Source organism: Aotus nancymaae, unplaced genomic scaffold, assembly GCF_030222135.1.
Source record: "Aotus nancymaae isolate 86718 unplaced genomic scaffold, 86718_ANA_hifiasm-v0.15.2.pri h1tg000040l, whole genome shotgun sequence".
NCBI lineage: Eukaryota > Metazoa > Chordata > Mammalia > Primates > Aotidae > Aotus > Aotus nancymaae.
In genome coordinates this window covers 109,889,626-109,909,178 of record NW_026988454.1, presented here as the reverse complement: position 1 = coordinate 109,909,178, position 19,553 = coordinate 109,889,626, and the positions used below count along the sequence as shown (strand labels likewise).

The 19,553-nt window shown below is 49.0% G+C and overlaps 1 protein-coding gene and 1 pseudogene across 2 annotated transcripts in view; both read right to left on the bottom strand.

Annotated features, from left to right (window-relative positions):
* Positions 1–287: 287 nt before the first annotated feature.
* Positions 288–1,470, bottom strand: LOC105709634 (cellular tumor antigen p53-like; annotated as a pseudogene).
* Positions 1,471–8,848: 7,378 nt separating this feature from the next.
* TRAM2 (translocation associated membrane protein 2) overlaps positions 8,849–19,553 on the bottom strand; it is a 78,887-nt gene continuing 68,182 nt past the window's right edge. For both annotated transcript variants that reach the window (XM_012441615.3, XM_012441616.2), the window contains exons 6-11: positions 18,714–18,798; positions 17,992–18,062; positions 16,466–16,570; positions 16,029–16,172; positions 15,002–15,165; positions 8,849–13,694 (exon numbers count right to left, since the gene is read on the bottom strand). In XM_012441615.3, the coding sequence (XP_012297038.1) occupies positions 13,621–13,694; positions 15,002–15,165; positions 16,029–16,172; positions 16,466–16,570; positions 17,992–18,062; positions 18,714–18,798 (643 nt within the window). In that variant the 3' untranslated portion in view covers positions 8,849–13,620. The remainder of the gene's footprint in view (positions 13,695–15,001; positions 15,166–16,028; positions 16,173–16,465; positions 16,571–17,991; positions 18,063–18,713; positions 18,799–19,553) is intronic.

The following is a 19,553-nucleotide window of genomic DNA, read 5'->3' as shown; positions in this document are numbered from 1 at the left end:
AACTTCCTCAGTCGGGCCCCAGGACAAAGCAAAGTCCTGGGTGTTTCTGGTGCACACCTATCGCAAGCAAGGGTTCAAAGATCCAAAACCCAAAATGGTAGGGGAGGGAGAGATGGGGTGGGAGGCTGTCAGTGGGGAACAAGAAGCGAAGAATGTCAGTCTGAGTCAGGTCCCGCTCTCTTGACCATTAGTTTTTTATGGCGGGAGGTACACTACCCCTTCTCGGACTTAAGGTAGCTGGAGTGGGCCCTGCTCCCCCCTGGCTCTTTCCCAGCCTGGGCATCCTTGAATTCCAAGGCCTCATTCGGCTCTCAGAACATCTCAAAGCACTCACACCCACGGATCTGAAGGGTGAAATATTCTCCATCCAGTGGCTTCTTTGGCTGGGGAGAGGAGCTGGTGTTGGGCATTGCTCGCTTAGTGCTCCCAGGGGCAGATCAAGGCAAGGCTCCCCTTTCTTTTAGGGAAATTCTCTTCCTCTGTGCACCGCTCTCTCCCAGGACAGGCACAAACGCGCACCTCAAAGCTGTTCCGTCCCAGATTACCACTGGAGTCTTCCCGTGTGATGATGGTGAGGATGGGACTCCGGTTCATGCCACCCATGCAGGAACTGTTACACATGTAGTTGTAGTGAATGGTGGTACAATCAGAGCCGACCTCAGGCGGCTCATAGGGCACCACCACACTATGTCGAAAAGTGTTTTTGTCATCCAAATAGTCCACATGTAAATTTCCTTCCACTCGGATAAGATGCTGAGGAGGGGCCAGACCATTGCTATCTGAGCAGCGCTCATGGTAGGAGCAGCGCCTCACGACCTCCGTCATGTGCTGTGACTGCTTGTAGATGGCCATGGCGCGGACGTGGGTGCCACGCGGGGGTGTGGAATTGACCCAAAGCTACACGGGGCAGGTCTTGGCCAACTGGCAAAACATCTTGTTGAGGGCAGGGGAGTACGTGCAAGTCACAGACTTGGCTGTCCCAGAATGCAAGAAGCCCAGACGGAAACCGTAGTTACCATGGTAGGTTTCCTGGGAAGGGACAGAGGATGACAGGGGCCAGGAGGGGGCTGGTGTGGGGGCCGCTGATGTAGGAGCTGCTGGTGCCTGGGCCACGGCGGGAGGAGCCTCTGATACTGTGGGAGCTTCATCTGGAACCGGGTCTTAACTGAACCATTGTGCAATGTAAATGTCATCCGGGGATAGCATCAAATCATCCACCAGTTGGGACAGCAAGGAGGACAGAATGTTGTTTTCAGGAAGTATCCATAGGTCTGAAAATGTTTCCTGACTCAGCGGGGGCTTGATGCTGAGATCTGACTGCGGCTCCTCCATGGCACTGACCCCGAAGGCAGTCTGGCTGCCAGTCCTCAGGGAAGTGTGTCACTGTCGAAAGCACACTCCAAGCCCAGACGCCAAGTGTTCCTGGAGCCCAGCAGCTACCTGCTCCCTGGATGGTGGCTCTACACTTTTGAGAAGCTCTCTTGTTTGGTTCTTATTGCACTACTACTGAAGTCGAAATTAAATTGGCTCTAATAGGATCTAAGATTGGTGCCTAATTTAGGGTGATAAGGGTAGAGCGATGTCTAATTTTGTATGTCGACTTGGCTGCAGGAGGCCCAAATGTTTCTTTTTTAAAACAATATTTTTAATCTTTTTTAGAGATGGGATCTCACTCTGTCATCCAGGCTGGAATGTGGTATCACTATCCTAGCTCTGTGAAGCTTCAGACTCCTGGGCTCAAGTGATCCTCCCACTTCAGCCTCCCCAGGAGCTGGGACAACAGGCTCAAGCCACCATGGCCAACTGATTTCTAAAATTGTTTTGTAGGGACAAGGTCTCACTATGTTGCCTAAGCTAGTCTCAAACTCATGAGCTTCAGGAATTCTCCCACCTCAGCCTCAAAAAGTGCTGGAATTATAAGCATGAGCCACTGTACCCAGCCTCAGATATTTCATTATTCTGGGGGTTTCTGTGAAGGTATTTTTGGATGAGGTAAACATTTGAAGCAGAAGACTAAGTAAAACAGATTGTCCTCCTTAATGTGGGTGGGCCTCCTCCAATCATTTGAAGACATGAATAAGAATAAAAAGGCTGACCTTCCCCCAGGTAAGAGAATTCCTCCTGCCTGACCGGCTTCAAATTGGGACATCAGCCTTTTCCTGCCTTCAGACACAAACGGAAACATCAGCTGTTGGTCTGGAGCCTGCTGGCCTTCAGACTGGACCTAAACCATCAGGTCTCCTAGGTCTTAGGTCTTAGCTCTTAGGTCTTTGGATTCAGTCTAGAATTATACCTTTAGCTCTTCTGGGTCTCCAACTTGCCAATTTACCCTGCACACCTTGGGACTTGTAAGCCTTCATAATTGTTTGAACAAGTCCTTATAATAACTCTACCCCTCTCTGTCTCTATCTATCTATATATGCACACACATGCACATTTATATGTATATGTGCGTGTATATATAGTATGTGTATGTGTATGTGTATAGTATGTATATACATGTATGTGTATATGTGTGTACACATATATATGTGTATACATACATCCTTTGGTTCTGTTTCTCTGGCTAACCCAGACTAATTCAGATGTGGAATGATCAAGAGCAGGAGGAATGTTAGAATCTCTAGAAGCATCATCTGGGATGTTGGAATCAGTATGTAGCATCAGTGTTGCTGCTAATCATCGATGGCCCCACCACTACCCATCTACCCACCCTGATACTGTAGGGAAATATACCACCTGTTTTTCAAACTGTGGTTCTAGGCCCATTAGACTTGCATTTTTTTAAAAAATGGAATATAGTAGAAATTATCTGGTCTACCTAGCAGGTTATGTATTTTTTTCCTTTTTTCTAAGGCCGAGTCTCGCTCTGTTACCCAGGCGGGAATGCAATGGTGTGATCTCAGCTCACTGCAACCTCTGCCTCCCGGGTTCAAGTGATTCTCCTGCCTCAGACTCCCAAGTAACGCCACCATGCCCAGCTAATTTTTCTGTATTTTTAGTAGAGACGGGGTTTCACCATGTTGGTCAGGCTTGTCTCAAACTCCTGATCTCAAGCGATCCACCCACCTCAGTCTGCCAAAGTGCTGGGATTACAGGTGTAAACCACCGTGCCTGGCCTATTTTTTCATGAAACTTCTGTTTCAAATGAGAATGTATTTACTGGATCATGATGTAAAATGTATTTCTTGATGTGGGTTGTAGTTAAAAATAAAAAGATTTGGCCAGGCACAGTTGCTCGCACCTGTAATCCCAGCACTTTGGGAGGCAGAGCAGGGTGTATCACTGCAGGTCAGGAGGTCGAGACCAGCATGGCCAACATGGTGAAACCCCATCTCTACTAAAAATACAAAAATTAGCCAGTTATGATGGCGTGTGCCTGTAATCCCAGCCACTCAGGAGGCTGAGATGGGAGAATCACTTGAACCTAGAGGCAGAGGTTGCAGTGAGCCAAGATCACACCACTGCACTCCATCCAGCCTGGGTGACAGCGAGACTCCGAAAAAAGAAAAAAAAAAGTTTAGAAAAATACTGCTTTCAGAGAGTCTGGCTTTGAGATAGGAGGGAAAGACTAGCAGCAGTTACTGTTCTCTAGTGAGCTCTGACCGGCTTTTTAGAATCAGGGCTGCTCTTTGGTTGAAGTCAGACACTAAGTTCATCCTTAAACATGCCAGCTCACATTTTCCCAAGCCACCCAAAATGTGGTGTGAATGAGGATAGAGTTATATAGAATTCAGAATGCTGTGCCCTCTCAGAACTTCTAGGGAACTTCCCTTGGTGTTTCCTTCTCTAATGAGCTAAGCCACTTGCAACCAGCTTATTGAAAGGGCTGTGAATGTATTATGTTGACTCCTTTTCTGTTCCAGGTTATCATCTTGGGAATAATCCATGCTTTGTTTTGTTTTACCCTCAGGCACTCATAACTATTTAAAACAGTATCTCACTTTCAAGTACAGATGCTCCTCTACTCACAGTGGGGTTATGTCTCAATAAACTCGCATAAAGTAAAAAAAAATCACAACTTGAAAACGCATTTAATACCCCTGATAAGCCCATTGTAAGGAGGAAAATAAGTTGAACCATTGAAAGTTGGGGACTATCTGTATTTTAGAGGTTTTTTAGTCTAAAAATCACTGAGCTCTATCCTGCCTGGCCCAGCTCAGTCCTTCCCCAGGCTTAGAAGTATATGTATACAGGGGTGTGTGTGCATATGCGGGTGGTGATCGTGGGTTTCTTCTTCCTCCCTTCTTTCTGTCTTCTGTTCCCTTTGTTCCTATTCAGCCATGCTGTTGTTTTTAGCCCTTGCAGGCTCTGGGAAAAGTTAAGGGGTAGAAACCAGAGAAAAATGGCAAAGTCTTATTTCTGTGGCTAGTAATGTCATAATGTGGGGCCAGATCTCTGAGTGACATGTGCCCAAAGGCTGACTCTTTCTCTCAGAGTACATTTTTTCTCTTTTTTAATTCTGGGGGTACATGTGCAGGTTTGTTATGTGGGTATATTGCACCTGGGTAGTGAGCATAGTGCCCAGTAGGTAGTTTTTCCACATTTACTCCTCCTTCCCAACCCTCTCTGGTAGTCCCCAGCGTCTGTTGTTCCCATTGTTACGTCTATGTGGATTCAATGTTTAGCTCCCACTTATAAGTAAGTACACGCAATATTTGGTTTTCTTTTCCTGCATCAATTCACGTTAGGATAATGGCCTCCAGCTGCATCCATGTTGCTGCAAAATACATGATTTCATTGTTTTTTATGGCTGCATAGTATTCCATAGTGTGTATACACCACATTTACAAAATCTAATCCACCATTGATGGGCACATAAGTTGATTCCACATCCTTTGCTCAGAGCACCCTGTTTTGGGGAGTTCTTAGAACTCTTTCCAAGTGGAAACTGCCCAGTGCACCACTCTCACATGCAGGCCACCTAGTCTGTAGCTGACCACCCCGGCTCTAATGGTATGTTCTCCAAGGCTCCTTCTGTTCTTCCCAGGGGGCCCTTTCAGGCTGACACACCTTCCAGGGTGCGCACTCTCGCCGTGTTCTCACCCAGATGGCTCTCTTGGCTGTGTAGTTAGGCAGCTCAATACCTTTCCTTTAGACTGTTTCAGGGGAGAAACAGGCACCCCAAATCTTGTGCTCTCCAAACTCCAGGGGACAGACACATGTCAAACCCTGAGTCTTTTAAAGTACCCCCTCACTTAGCTTGCAGACCCAAGGCATTCTGACAGCCCCTTTCAAGAAGCTTGCACTTTGTGATATTTTCCCCATCACTCTTGCCTCCTGTGGTAGAGGAGCTTCGGGCTCCTCCTCAGCAAATCATTCATGGATCTGCAGCAAATCTGCAACATATGGAAATACTTGCCAATTTTTGTCCTCAGCTTTGGGTCTTAGCCAAAATAGAGATTTAGGAAAGTCTCATTTAGCATCCTCTAGCCTGCTTTTGGTTGTTTTGTTTTTGTGTTTTTTAGAGAAGGGTTCTTACTCTCTTGCCAGACTGGAATGCAGTGATGTGACTGTAGCTCACTGGAGCCTCAAACTCCTGGGCTCAAGTAATCCTCCTGCCTCAGCCTTCTGAGTAGCCAGGCCTCTAGGCCCTTAATAATTTTTAAAAATTTTTTTGTAGAGGAGTCCTGCTATGTTGCCCAGGCTGGTCCTGATCTCCAGCCCTCAAGTGATCCTCCATCCTTGGCCTCTGAAAGTGCTGTGATTACAGGCATGAGCCAGTCTGCCCAGCCATTGAAATCCCAGTGCTCATTTACCCTCAGTTCTAACCACTCATCTCTTCTTTTAATGTCTTTTCTACTAGGTAAAATAGATTATCATTCTATTGAATATAATGAGGCCCAGTATTAAAATGTCAGCCCCACAGTATCTGTTAGAAGTGTCTCAGAAAGGCTGGGCACAGTGGCTCACACCTGTAATTCCAACACTTTGGGAGACTGAGGCAGGCGGATCACGAGGTCAGGAGTTTGAGGCCAGCCTGGCCAATACGGTGAAACCCCATCTCTACTAAAGATACAAAAATTAGCTGGGCATGGTGGTACATGCCTGTAATCCTAGCTACTCAGGAGGCTGAGGCAGAAGAATCGCTTGAACCCGGGAGGTGGAGGTTGCAGTGAGCTAAAATCACACCACTGCACCCCGGCCTGAGCAACAGAGCAAGACTCCCTCTCAAAAAAAAAAGTGTCTCAGAGGGAACTGTTTTCAATAAAGTTGGCACTATCCACATACACGCCTTAAGTTTGCTGTCCACTTCTTGTGTGGCATCTCCTTTCGTTTACTTAAGATTGAGAAGCTGAGATCTAACAGCACCATCACACAGTATAAAAGCGATTTCATGAAAGACCAAAGCCAGCAGGTCATTTCTGTGGTGTCCTCACACTCACTGCTCACCTGAATAGTTTATACAAAGCAGCAAGTGTAGAAACCACAAATGTCAGAGCAAATCACTTTTCCTTCTAAAATCCTGAATGGCAGTGCAGCCATTAGATGTCACTAATTACCTTGTGCCACAGTCACAGCTGGCAGGCATCTGGAGTGTCAGGCTCAGGTGATGGAAGAGAGCTGAGCATTAGCCTGTGGCAAGCAATATTGTAGGAAGCAGAGAGATCATCGCTTCAGATTGGCCACCAGGGAGTTGAAAGATTCTAATACACACACACACACACACACACACACACACACACAGAATTAAGATTAGCACTGGTAGCTGAAGCTATCAAGTTTAACTGAAGGCTTTGTCTAAGACTGCTTATAAGAAAACTCTGCTTTGTGGGTAAGCATGGGCTGTGAGTTAGCCACCACTCAGAAACCTGGGTCTGTACCTTGTCTGCACCACCAGGGGGCCTTGAAGATACCATCGAATTAAGGTTTATCAAATCCATATCTATAGGCTTTGAGGGTATTTGGGACGAATTGTCTCCAGAGAATCAAGGGTCACTTGGGTAAGTGACTCCTGAATATGCTGCTGGCACATAAGTTCATTTTAAAAAGCCAATTTGAGTGTTTTATATATACAATGAACTTAGCATTCAGTATCTCTAAATCTCTCACCACCGTTCTCCACAAAACATGAAACCCTTTTGATACAGATGAGCAAAAAGACTCAGAAATGTTAACTGCTTGAGTGAACTAGCTTCTCATGGCAGAACAGGACCCAAGTCTGCAAGGAAGCTTGCCATGCAGCAGAACCACTCACTTTCACCTCAAGCAAACATTTCTTCTTTAATTCTCACATCCCATGGGTGTCCTCAGCTAACTGCCAACTGTAACTGCACTCATCTTTTGAAATCTCTCCAGAGATGGTTCTGGTAAACACAGCAGGCAGCTACAGGCAGCAGCAGCCATGTAAGTGACACCAGTGATCCCCACTGCCCGCCATTATTACTAATACTTGGATATCTTCTGGTCAGCACCAACATACCTGTTGGCTTTTACACAAACGAAACCCCATTTCCTCCAAGCTAAATAACATCATAGTGTAGTAGGCGTCAAGGATGATATGCTTGTTTCTGGAGCTTCCTACCCACAAACCCCATGTTAAGGAAACACCTTTTCCACGTTTTACTATTGTGGATTCAAATAAAAATGATGCTTATTACTATCCAGCACTTGATATCACACTTTCTCTCCATTCTTAATTCTAATTGCCTAATTCATATCACTACAATGGACAAATACGGGTCAAGCTATATAAGAAATGACTAATATAGTGAAAAATATTAGACATGAGGCCTAAAACTCATACAAACTCATTTAAGCAAATGTAAACATTCACGTAAAAGCATCACTGTATAAAAGCATGTCAAGGAAATTATGAGACAATTATTCTGATAATTCTCTGCCTTTTATTCAGTTATTTCAGAAAATATTTGATCATTTGTTTCAAAATGTACATTTAAAAAATCCATACAAAACTGTAATTTGTTTTAAAACCAGACAGAAACAGTGGAAAAATGATTTTGAAAAAAAGTTCACCAAAAGTAAAAAGACACCCCTCCCCCAACCCTTTTACATGAAAGCATAAATACGCCAGGTACAAATTTTCCTTGAGTTCCTGCTGAAATTTGGTCCATATGAACAAGCTAGAGTAGAAAACAGAGAGACAGTTTGTCCACATTTGCATTATCAGTTGCTCAGGGCACCAGCAGCCTTAGTTCATCCTTCAGATGTTTTTTTTAAACAGAGGAACTGAAAAGTGAGGTTTACAGTCTCATCACATGAACACTCAAATCTGCACCCACGAAAACGGTGGTATTGTATTTACTGTCACAGCCAGAGCCTATCAGGTGAACAGGGCTACTCACCTGTGGCTGTTGCTTGGCAAAATATCCTTCCTCTCCCCATGAACAAGCTCTAGAATGCTTTTAGGCAGAGTGGCGGTGATGTCATGGGCACCACAACAGATCTTATTCCTGGACAATGACTTGAGCCCCATCATGAGGATGGTTTTTTCCTCTTCAACAGATTTTTTAAATAGTAGACTTCTAAGATGATGCTACATGTTCCACGAGAGTGCCACAGAAACCCACCCAGGATCACGAGAATGACAGCAACAAAAGGAAAGCGACTACTATTTCTTCTGTAGGGATGATGACTACCCCTCCCACGGGTCCCATTTCTCCCCCAGTTGCAGGGTGTTTTAAGGGACAGAAAGGCTGTGGAAAGGACCACTGGCTGGGAGAGTTATTGCACAACCCGGAAGAGCGAGAAAAAGGTGGGCAGGCAAGAGGGTTGCTGCGACTAACACAAGGTAACGCTGAATTAGGAGCTCAAACATCTGCAATAGACATGTATGTGTTAGCACTTGAGACTGGGAAGTAAAAGTAAACACCTTTATCATATAAACTTTGGATTGAATGGGAAGCGAAACAGACCAAGACGTTATGGTAAGCGTGCCTTTAAAAAAAAATCTAGGGGTGGGGAAGATAATGGAGAAGTGGAGAGGCAGGGCTTGCTATGTGGGGCCAGAGGGGAGTTTTCAAGGTGGGAGCTGGAAGCTCTGGGCTTCCCTTCATAGGTACGCTTATGGTTGGGCCACCTCACTGACTTCCACAGCCACGCAGCTGGGCCAGAAGAGAACTGACACAAGGGCGAAACCAAAACAAAACAGAGAACACACCACAGACCCTAATGCTGGGCAGCAAGTTTGAAACAAATGAGGCGAAACTGTCACAATCTGTGTCCCTTTTATATTTAACTCTACTGAGGTATGGTGTCCTTGGCTGCTTGTGACAAACAGCCCTAGAGCCCTGGCAACTAGGGGCTGGCCATAGAGTACAAGTGAAAACCACACAGCAAATTAAGGCACTTATTACACACACACACACACACACACACACACACACACACACACACACACACACACACACACAATCTGCTTGGGACCAAAGCTCTTCAGGGTTGCTGAGCACAGAAGGCTACCTGGAGGGTGCAAATCCCAGCCCTCTTCTTCATGGCTCTGCTCATCCAGGGAACTCAGTAAGAGTGAGGCAGCTCTCACTGGGGGAACTGGTCTTCAGCCTTTGTGAGGTGGAGCTAACACTCATGGGAGAAGTGGAGTAGTGAGAAGTTGGTGAAGTCTTCCTCACTGGGACAACCTTGGGCTGGAGAGGGATCTTACTTAGGTTTTCCAGTCATCTGACAACGACTAATCCTCCAATAATCCCTAAAGTCTATTCCTGAGGAAAAGAGTCATTAGCTCGGAAGGCAGAGGGAGGAAGACCCTCTACTGTCTTGACTCACAAGCTTTCAGCGCTCCGTTAGAGGACAGAGGCTTTAGAACATCAAGAATTGAAGCCTGTGCACTTGTGCCAGAGGCCCTTAGGCGAGATAATTAGTTATGTGCAGACCTCCCTACCTCTCATATCAGGCCTAGGAAAAACCAACTAGGAAGACTGAAGCATACAAAGGAAGCCAAGCCGAGGCCTTCTCTAGGAACAAGGGGGTCGGCAACCGGCTTCCGATTAAAGCATCCATGGAAGATTTTCATTGTGGAATCTTGGGATTCTTTCACCCAACCTCTTATTAGCTGCTTAGGAAGAAACGTCAAGGGGTACTAGGGAAGGAGGTTCTAAAAGAGACCCCAGAAGCACACACCCACCCCAAGCTTCAGGATTCTTAGGGTCCCAGGGTTTCTGGTCAAGAGAAGCATCTGTGAAGGTGGCCAGGGCAGAGGTGTCTACTGGAGTTTCTTAAATGTTGGGAAATTATGCCTTGGGACATGGACAGACAAGTGTCTCAGCAACCATTTTGGTCTGGGTCCAGACACACATAGGATTAGAATTGACTCAAAAGGGAGGACAGCAGCTCCCCTCCTGGCTCAGCCTGCTCCCCTTTCGCCCAGAACCATCCCCTACCTTCAAAAGGAGCACATGCAATTTATTAATAGTGCAGCTATCAGAGCCCAGATGGTAAAAATAACTCCCATCACTGCACCTCCAAGGAGGGGGAACCGGCAGCACGGATCCTTGGTCCACCAGTGCCACCTCCCTGTCCTCCCACTGCGTCTGTTGGCTTCCCCACAAATTTAAGCTAGCCAGGGCTGTTGAGAGGCCACAATTGCTGAGGTAGGTTATGTCTTTCCTCCTGCTCTTGGTGCATGGTGCTGCGCTCTCAAGCTTGGAGGTGTCTGGCAGAGCCTTCACAAATGGCTTGGCATTTTGGGTCAGGAGAGAATGCATACAACTGAAGAAAAAAGCCAAAGTGGCCAAAATTAGAACAAGCTAGCCCAACAAGCTCATAGGATGAAGTGGAATTATTTCAGCTCTGGCAGCACAGTGTGTGTCAATCTGCCAAAGACTTGGCTCTGCTATGAAATAAACATGGCAGGGAGGCTGGTGGGGAGGGGTGGCAAAGTACCCTACAACTACCCTCTAATCAGCCCCCCAGCAAACATCCCTGAAGCCCAGGCCGGCAAGATGCCAGCCACACTCATGGTCTCAGGGTTTTTTTGTTTTACTTAAACCCTAAACACACCCTTGTCCACTGAGGAAGAGAGCCTAAGTTGACCCTGGCCACTGGGCTGGTGGTACCACATCCAAGGCATGATACACTGGGAGCACTGGGAGCTTCCAAGAGACAGGGGACATGAAGTTGTGGTGTCTCTGGCACACAAGTATCTGGGACAGAGCAACAGAAACCTACATGCATGAGAATGAAGGTTGCTTGATGGCAAGACTTCAGCTGCTTTGCTTACCACTACCTCACCAGCATCTGGCACAACGCAGGCACCTGGCACATCCATACATATTTGTTGAAGGCACAACTCAACAGTTTAACCTGGGCTCACCTGAAGGAGGCCTCCTGCATGTGAAGCCCTTCCAATGACACAGCCTGGAGAGCACGCAGGATGGGTGTTCTAGGCTAATGGGGGAAGAAGGTGGGTTTAGGAGGCTGCTGGCTGAACACTCCATTTGCAGTTCCCAGGCAAGGTGGGGAGCCTGACCTGAATTACAGCCTAGGTCAGGGCCGCTTGACTGAAATGGTTAAGGGATCCCAGGTCAGGTCTGCTGTGTTGATACCAAACTGCCCTTTTACCAATAGTTCTGCTGTGCAGCCCAGAGAAATGTCAGGAAAGGAGATGGAGAAATGGGGGAAATGCATATTTTCAAACACACTGTCTCACTTCCTAAGGGTAATCAAAAGCAACCATAGGTAGTTCTTCCCATTTCTGCAACCTTATCGTGGAGAGAGATGAAAGTCTCCAATGATGGTAGGAAACAAATCCTTCAGTTACTGGGAGGTTAAAATTTACCTGTGATGTAAATGACTTGGAGAAGAGGAGTTGCCTTGATGAAAAGACCCATTTCTCCTTTTCTGAATAAAATCCAAGGTTTGGTTTCTACTGTAAGGTCAGAAAGGATCAGTATACCAAATGACACTACTATTCCCGCACCTACCAAAAACTACTGCACTTCGTCTCAGGACAGAGTTCAGAGGTTCTTAATTAAGACCTTTTTGTTTTGTTTTGTTTTGTTTTAGATGGAGTTTCACTCTTGTTGCTGAGGCTGGAGTGCAATGGTGCGATCTCCGCTCACTGCAACATCCGCCTCTCAGGTTCAAGTGATTCTCCTGCCTCAGCCTCCTGAGTAGCTGGGATTACAGATGTCCACCACCACGCCCGGCTAATTTTTTGTATTTTTAGTAGAGACAGGATTTCATCATGTTGGTCAGGCTGGTCTCGAACTCCTGACCTCAGTGATCCACCTGCCTTGGCCTCCCAAAGTGCTGGGATTACAGGCATGAGCCACCACGCCTGGCCTTAATTGGGACCTTTTTAAAGCTGAATGCCCCTTCTAAAAGTCCTCACAAGGCACCATAAGGACTTGGAGGCCTGGTCTTTAGGTGGAGGGGAGAGGAAAGAATCTGAGAGAAGGGGCCAGAAAGGTGCCTGTTATCTACCCAGAGAGTGATTCTCAGTCAGTCATGGCTTCATGCAGTCTAAAATGCTGTAGCTGTGCTCAACAAACAACAATTCCAAAGAACACTCAACAAGGGCGGCCAGATGGACAGTGGTCCAAGTGACCCTCCCTGGACATCAAGGGACCAGCATGGGGCTGAAGCCCTTGAGGCTTAGTGTTTCTGCAGCTAGAGATGAAGTCAAGGTAGTAAGTTTGGCCCCTGACAGGGCTGGCTGGCTCTGCAGGTGAGGACCAGCATATCTCAGGCAGGTTTGTGAACTGCTGTTTGGTTTGGTTTTGAATGCTTGTGAATGGCTGAAAAAGCAATGGCGGCTGGGACTGCTCAAAAAAGGCCTAGGTCGACTCCTCCGTGGGTTCTGCCACCATTACCTTTCTGGAAGAGCCTGCTGCGCAGTTTGCTCTGCTCTGGCTCTAAGCAGTGGGAAGACTCGTCCTCCTTCAGCACCTCCCCCACACAGCGACAGCAGGCTGGCTTCCAATCCGCAGTCAGCCACCGGTAAGTGCTCGAGTCACGGGACCCAACTGAGTTCACACCATCCTTCTGGATTGAGTTGTCACGTCCCAAAGCCAAACGCCTTGGCATATACAACGACAGTGGCTGCTGTGCCTCAAGATGGTACGTGCAGGACTGGAATCAGCTCTCTCGTCAGTTAATCAGCACCAAGGAGACTATGATCCGAGAGGGCCGCTCTCGCTTCTTCTTGCCCATCCACATGCGGACCACCGAGGGCCTGCTACCGGCCCCGGGCTTCTGACCGGCAGGCCCTGGGGGACCGACAGACAGGACTGCAATCTTAGCTCCCCTCCCATTGTAAAAATCAGACAGAAAAATGGCAAGATAAGGTGAAATTAGGAAGTAAAAAGAAAAAGCAGCAGCAGTGAGGGAAGAGACAGAGGCAAGCAGAAAGATGACAGCCATGAGAACCTGGGCTTCTGGAAAAGCCAGCACAGGACAGGAGTGAGGACAGGAGGTGGCCTGAGGGGAGAAAGAGAAAGTTTTTTGGCTTTATTGAAAATGGTTTGTGGAAGAAGAGAAAGCCAAGAGGAAAGAAAGAGAAACCCCCCCCATTGAAAGACAGGTTTTGGCCATTTGAGATGGAGCATCACAGGCAGGAAGGAGGAGGGAGGGAGGGGGCCTGGGCTCCTCATGCCCTGCTGGGCCCCCACCAAGAGGATTCCTGTTCTTAGCACTTTGGCCTTAGGGAGACTTGAGTTTCTTAGTCCGTGGGGAGGTTCCGTTCTCTGCCTTCACCACTCCATTTTCATGGTAACCTGGGAAGTGGAGAGAGACAAGCATGCATGATGTTTCTGCTGGAACTAAGGCAGGAGAGGGGAGGATGGGGCCAGGCCAAGGAAGGGGCCCGGGCAGCCCTGCTGATACATGTGGATGCACCAAAGGGGTGCTGGGCTACAGCCGCGCAAAGCAGACAGAAGCCAGCAAACGGACTCCAAGGGGGTCCTGCCTTTCCCAGGGCCCTGGACAAGTGGCCCTGTTTGAGAGGCTTGGTCTCTGATGACTGCAGGAGGGGCCTGGGATGACACACAGTAACTCGGCAACAGCAAGAGGCCAGCCAGCCCAAGCCTGAGACCGGGGCTAGATACGCGCCGGAATCACTTAGATGCTGTCACAGTCCCACTGTCCTCAGTTCCTCTCAGGCCCCTGCAAGGTGTCAGCCCATTTCCAATTCAGCAAGAACTCCCAGGAGCAGTGGCAACAGAAGGGAGGGAGACGAGAGGTTGCAGGAACAAGGCTTCGGGAGGATGCCTGACACTGCTCTGGCAGAAAAACCGTGCTCTTTCTATTGTTGTTCAAAATACCTCTATGCGCCTGCTCAAAGTCAGAGGTACTCGCTGCAGTCTTATGCTCCATGCCTCCCCCGCCAGCCAGGCCTGACTCTGTGACACACCCAGCTGCGCGCGTGTCTGGTTCAAACACATGAACCTTTGCCAAGCAGGTGGCCGCCTGGAGAAAAGCAGGTGAGTCAGAAAGCAGTGCCTGGTGCAGACAGGCCCCCAGGCTGGGCAGAACGTGCAGGGCTGGCAGGGCCTGGAGACCTGCCGAAGGTGGGTGATGACTGGAGTGCGTGCAGGGCCAAAGGAGAAGTGGGTGTCCCACCCCTGTCCCCCACCTAGCACCGTGTCACTGCGAGTCACTGCTGGAGACAGGAGGAGCCAGCTAGCCGGGAGGCAGGGGCAGGCTGAGATGTAGAGCAAAAGGGCAGGTGAGGACATAGCCGCTGTCCGGCACTGAGAATGGGCGGCGGCAGCAGCAGCACTTGGCTGGGGTCCAGAAGCCACCCTGAGGACACGCTTCCTGCCAGAGTTCCCCACCCAGCCACTGCCCTGCCCCACGGTGGCCAGGGCTCCCAGCCTAGTTAGGGCCAGCCCCACCCACAGTCTGTCCCTGGCCCATGCCCAGCCACGTGCTAGTCCGGGAGCTAGGAGCCCCAGCCCTGAGGAAGGAGAAGCTGGCAGGACTGGTCTGGGGAGCGCCCAAGAAGCCCATCGCCTTGGCTCCTCCTACCCATCCCAGACTGACTTCCCTGGCTCCGCTCTCTGCCAAGGGCCCTGGCACTCACCAGATTCCCTCTTGATGAGCCTGGCTGGTAGTCTGGGTGTAGCTGGGACTCTCCGCTTTGTATTCTGCTCATTCCAGTATTCCCGCCAGTGCCGCAGCTGGGAGTGGATGAAGCGCCACATGAGCCAGGCCTGGGCGGCACACACCAGCAGCAGCACGCAGAGCCTGCAGCGGGGCAGAGGGGTGGGCTTACGCTGGGGCTTGGGCTCACAGCCTTGGGGCTGGATAGTGCAGGGGAGAACCAGGGCTGGGGGCCCTGCAGTTCCCATGGCTCATCACCTCCACCTTCACTGCCGGCCCTCTCCAATACCGCCACTATCACCAGGAAGAGTGTGTGCTTCAGTCAGTCTCTGATGCAGCACACGTCACACGTGCCAGGGAGAAGGGAAGGAAGTGGTGATGGACGTACAGCCAGCTCTACAATCACGCTACTCACATGCTGAGGGAGGGCTCCGTGTGTCTTTTTTGCACCCATCACACAGAACAAGACTAATGTAAGCTCCACAAATATTGGTAGAATTCAAATGAATTTCTAGAAGAGTGGCTTCTCATTTAGCATGTCACTTAAAAGTGGAGCAACCCTGGACAAATCAATCTCCTGGGCCTAGGGGCTCTGAGAAACAGTGGCTTCCTCACTGCCTTCTCACGGGTACTGAAGGCCACTGGCCAAGCCATGGAGCACATGGTTTTAGCACCCACACAGAAGAGGAGAATGATATCAACTGAGAGACTGGGTGTGATGCCTCTATGTGCCACGAAGTGCCAGACAAGTGTAAGGGATTCCTATTTGGACTGCAGTCTGAGCAAACCAGGGCCAGGGGGTGAAGATGGTTTGGATGGAAACAGAAGCCGCTATCTCTTCTCCCCTCGGGCCTGATATCCAGAGATTTCCAGCTAAATAACAACATGTGGGAGACTAAAGGGTGTGCTGCCTCCAGACCTTCTGCAGAGGCTGTGCCAAGTTCAGGAGGCCCCTTGTGGTACTCAGGAAGCCCTGGCTTATCACCTTGGACTTCTGCCCGACTCACCTGCAAAACAAAGTGTTGAAGTTCCCTTTCTCGGGGTCAAATGCCTGGTTTTCCATGCGAGCCAGTCCAAAGCCGATGGCCAGCACGGCAAGGGTGAGGATGAAGAGGCGGGTAACCCCAAAAACAGCAGCCCAGGCACTGAACCTGCTCACAGAGGCAGAAGAGGGATGTCAGTCTTTAGAGCCCTTACAGGAACCTTCACCCTCTTCTCCAGAAGAGATCCTGAGTGGAAAGAGGATTCAAGGGTGGCTGGGGAAAGTGCTTGAGGGATGAGATATCTAAAGTCAGATGTTCCAGAAAAAAAAAACAACATGAGGGCACCGCCTGCAGGTAAGCAGGCAGTGTGCACCCAGGGAGGGACCCTCCAACCATCCAGGCCTCAGGGGGAAGCCCTGCCCAGGCCTCTGAGCAGACCAGCCTCCAGCAGCCCCACTTACAGTTTCTCATTGTTTTCATCTGCAAAGTAGAAGAGTCGAGCCATGTGGAAGAGGAACTCAGTTGAGTACTGCAGCAGCAGCAAGATCAGACCCAGGCGGCTCAGGCTGGGGGGAAAAAGACTAGCCTTACATTCCCTCCAAGATGCCGCATGGAGCAGAGGCCGTCGCATCTTGGCTCAGGCTGTCCCGTGCCTGGCTGGCTCTGTTTTCCACTCACTCCCACTTTCCCTGGGTGGCTCTGCCCCATTCTGGATTCAGTTCAGCTGTCACACCTTTAAGACATTTTTCCTAATACCGACCCCCTGGCTGTTCAGCTGTCCTGTCTCGGTCAGATGCCCTTGCCTGATCCCACAGCAACCCTGGCACAGCCCTTCACAGTGCTCAGCACCTTGCACTCATCCCCTAGGCTGGAACCAAGTACATAAAAGGTGCTCAGAACACATTTGCTGAGCTCTGAGTATAGAAATATGAAGTGTTCTTGTCTGACTTTTCATTGTCCAAATCTTCACAGCTCTGAGGTACATAGAGAAGCAGAAAGTGCTCCTTCTGTGTAGCCCTGTTTGTACATTCTCCCCGCTCTTTGCTACTGCTATGGTGACAGTGCCGACTGACTTCTTAGACCCATTATGCATGTGACACATGAGCATCCAGCACAAGGGCAGAGCTGGCATCACCATACAGCCTTCAGCCCTCAAAGACCCATCCAGGAACGGATGCTACTACAGGCCTCCAGAGACAGGAGACAGAGTTTGAGAGCTCCCTTCCTGCCTGAATCTTACTAATCCAAGTCAGTCATTCACACAGGATGCCTGCTGCAAGGACCTAGGAGACAATGTGCCTTGGGATTTCCAGGCACCTCGGAAAAAGTTCCACACAGTGAGCTGTCTGAGTGCCACTCTAAGTGCCAGCCTAGAGAAAGTGCAGGGTGTTCTCCTTTACTGCATTGATAAAGCTCAGCGAAAGTCCAAATTGTCAATGACACAGCTTAATAACATCAATATCATTCTTTTGATAAAAAGAGGCTCTCAAGAACATTATAGCAACTCTTTCTGCTTCTAGAACAACCAAGGGAGACCTAGTCTCCATCTCATTACAAATCAAAGGGAAGGGAATTCCAGGGCTATGCGCTCTAGTAGTGTTTGCGCTGGACGCCATGAGGCAAGAGCCTGGCTTTGGGAGGCCTTCAAGCTGCAAAGCCATGGTTCTAAGGCCAACATCCATTGGAAGTCTTCCCAGCTTTCTCTGTCGAGGGTCTTATTCTGGGTTGCAGAGCAGATGATACATACCGTGTTATGGGGCTCATCACACTAAACTGTCCTTACCTATGTTTATGACTGTCTCTTCAGGCTAGAATGAACCACTGAAGATAAAGAATCTTCTATGATCATCTTTGTATTGCCAAGCCTTAGCATGCTGCTAGGCACACAGAGGGTGTCAATAAATGCCTGATAATTATATGACTGTGTGGATAGATGCATGGACATAAAAGGGCAAGGCAATCTGGCTGGCTCCATGGTCTCACTCACTTCAAGAGGTATGCTCCAGCTATGTGCACCAGGTACAGGCAAATATACTGGAGCTGGCGGGGAATTTCCTCCTGGAAACAAGAGAAGCATGTCGTAAATTTGCTAATTCCCTAACTGAAGATTGAAAAAAATGAGCAGAGGGATTGGAGGGGGATGAGAGAGGGCCAGGCTCCTCTGGGCTACTTTAACACACACTCCCATGTCTCACCAGTCCCACAAGTCCCACAAGTCCCATGAGTCCCCACAGTCCCACAGCATCAGGCTGCTGAAATTCCAAAGGTAGTCAGGTCCATTCCCAATTTCAGCAGCCTTGGGTCTAGTGTCAGAAGGCAAGGTTTGGATTGAGAAAGAAGAGACAGGGACTGGGGAAGAAGGCTCTTGGAAATAATTCAGAGGGAAATTATAAAAAGCAAAAATAAAAACTATAGAAATGGCAAAGACCTCTCCTTTGACATCCAGAAGATCAGAGTTAGGTTTCCTCCAAAGCCGTATGTCTGGTGGAAGAGGTAGGCAAGAAACTGACACTGGTGGCCAACACCCATGGGGGCCTACATGGCGCTTCTCCAAGAGCTGACTCAGCATGCTGCTCAACCCCCAACATATTCCTATCACCACCCAACACTCCACGCTTCTGGAGGAAAGGAAGGGAGGCACCACTGGGAAGAGCAGGAGAGGAGTGGTGAATGAATGGTCTCCAAGAAGGGGGAGAAGTGAGCACTCACCTTCCGTACCTTCTGGAAGTATAGCTCGGGAAGTGCGTGCAGCCAGTAGGCCAGCTGGCATAGGTAGAAAAACTTCACCTGGAAGCTGGAGACAAGGGGGCAAGTCACGCGGGCAGGATAGAGAAAAGTATCCCTGCAGGCGCTGGCTGAGCACGGTAGGGAAAAGCATGGGCCGAGATTCTGCCTGTGAGGAGCTGGTCCAGGAGCAAGGGAGTGAGGCTGGTGACCGCTGCCCCCTGAGCCTGGGACCCTGGCTTCTCTGCTGGCCCGTGCCCTTGTTCCACATACAAGACCACTTAAAGGGACACGGAAAGTCCACAGAAAGAAACAAACATGATTAAAAAGAGTGTAGAGAAGGAGGAATCCTTCAGCCTTGAAAAGGGAGCAGATTACAGAGCACTGTTGATGGAGATGAGGACCAACAAATACACTGAACCACGAACGGCTGTAAGTAGCAAGGGAAAGTTCTAAGTTAGCCCTACGTCCTTTGCTATTGTTGCTCTTAAAGGTCTCGGGAAAGGCAGCTGGGCATGGTGGCTCATGCCTGTAATCCTGGCACTTTGGGAGGCCGAGGCAGGTAGATCACATGAAGTCAGGAGTTTGAGACTAGCCTGGCCAACATGGTGAAACCCCGTCTCTACTAAAAATACAAAATTTAGCTGGGCATGGTGGCACATGCCTGTAGTCCCAGCTACTTGGGAGGCTGAGGCAGGAGAATAGCTTGAACCTGGGAAGGGGAGGTTGCAGTGAGCTGAGACTACACCACTGCACTCCAGCCTGGGCAACAAGAGCAAAACTCTGTCTCAAAAACAAAAAACAAAGACCTCAGGAAAGGCAAAG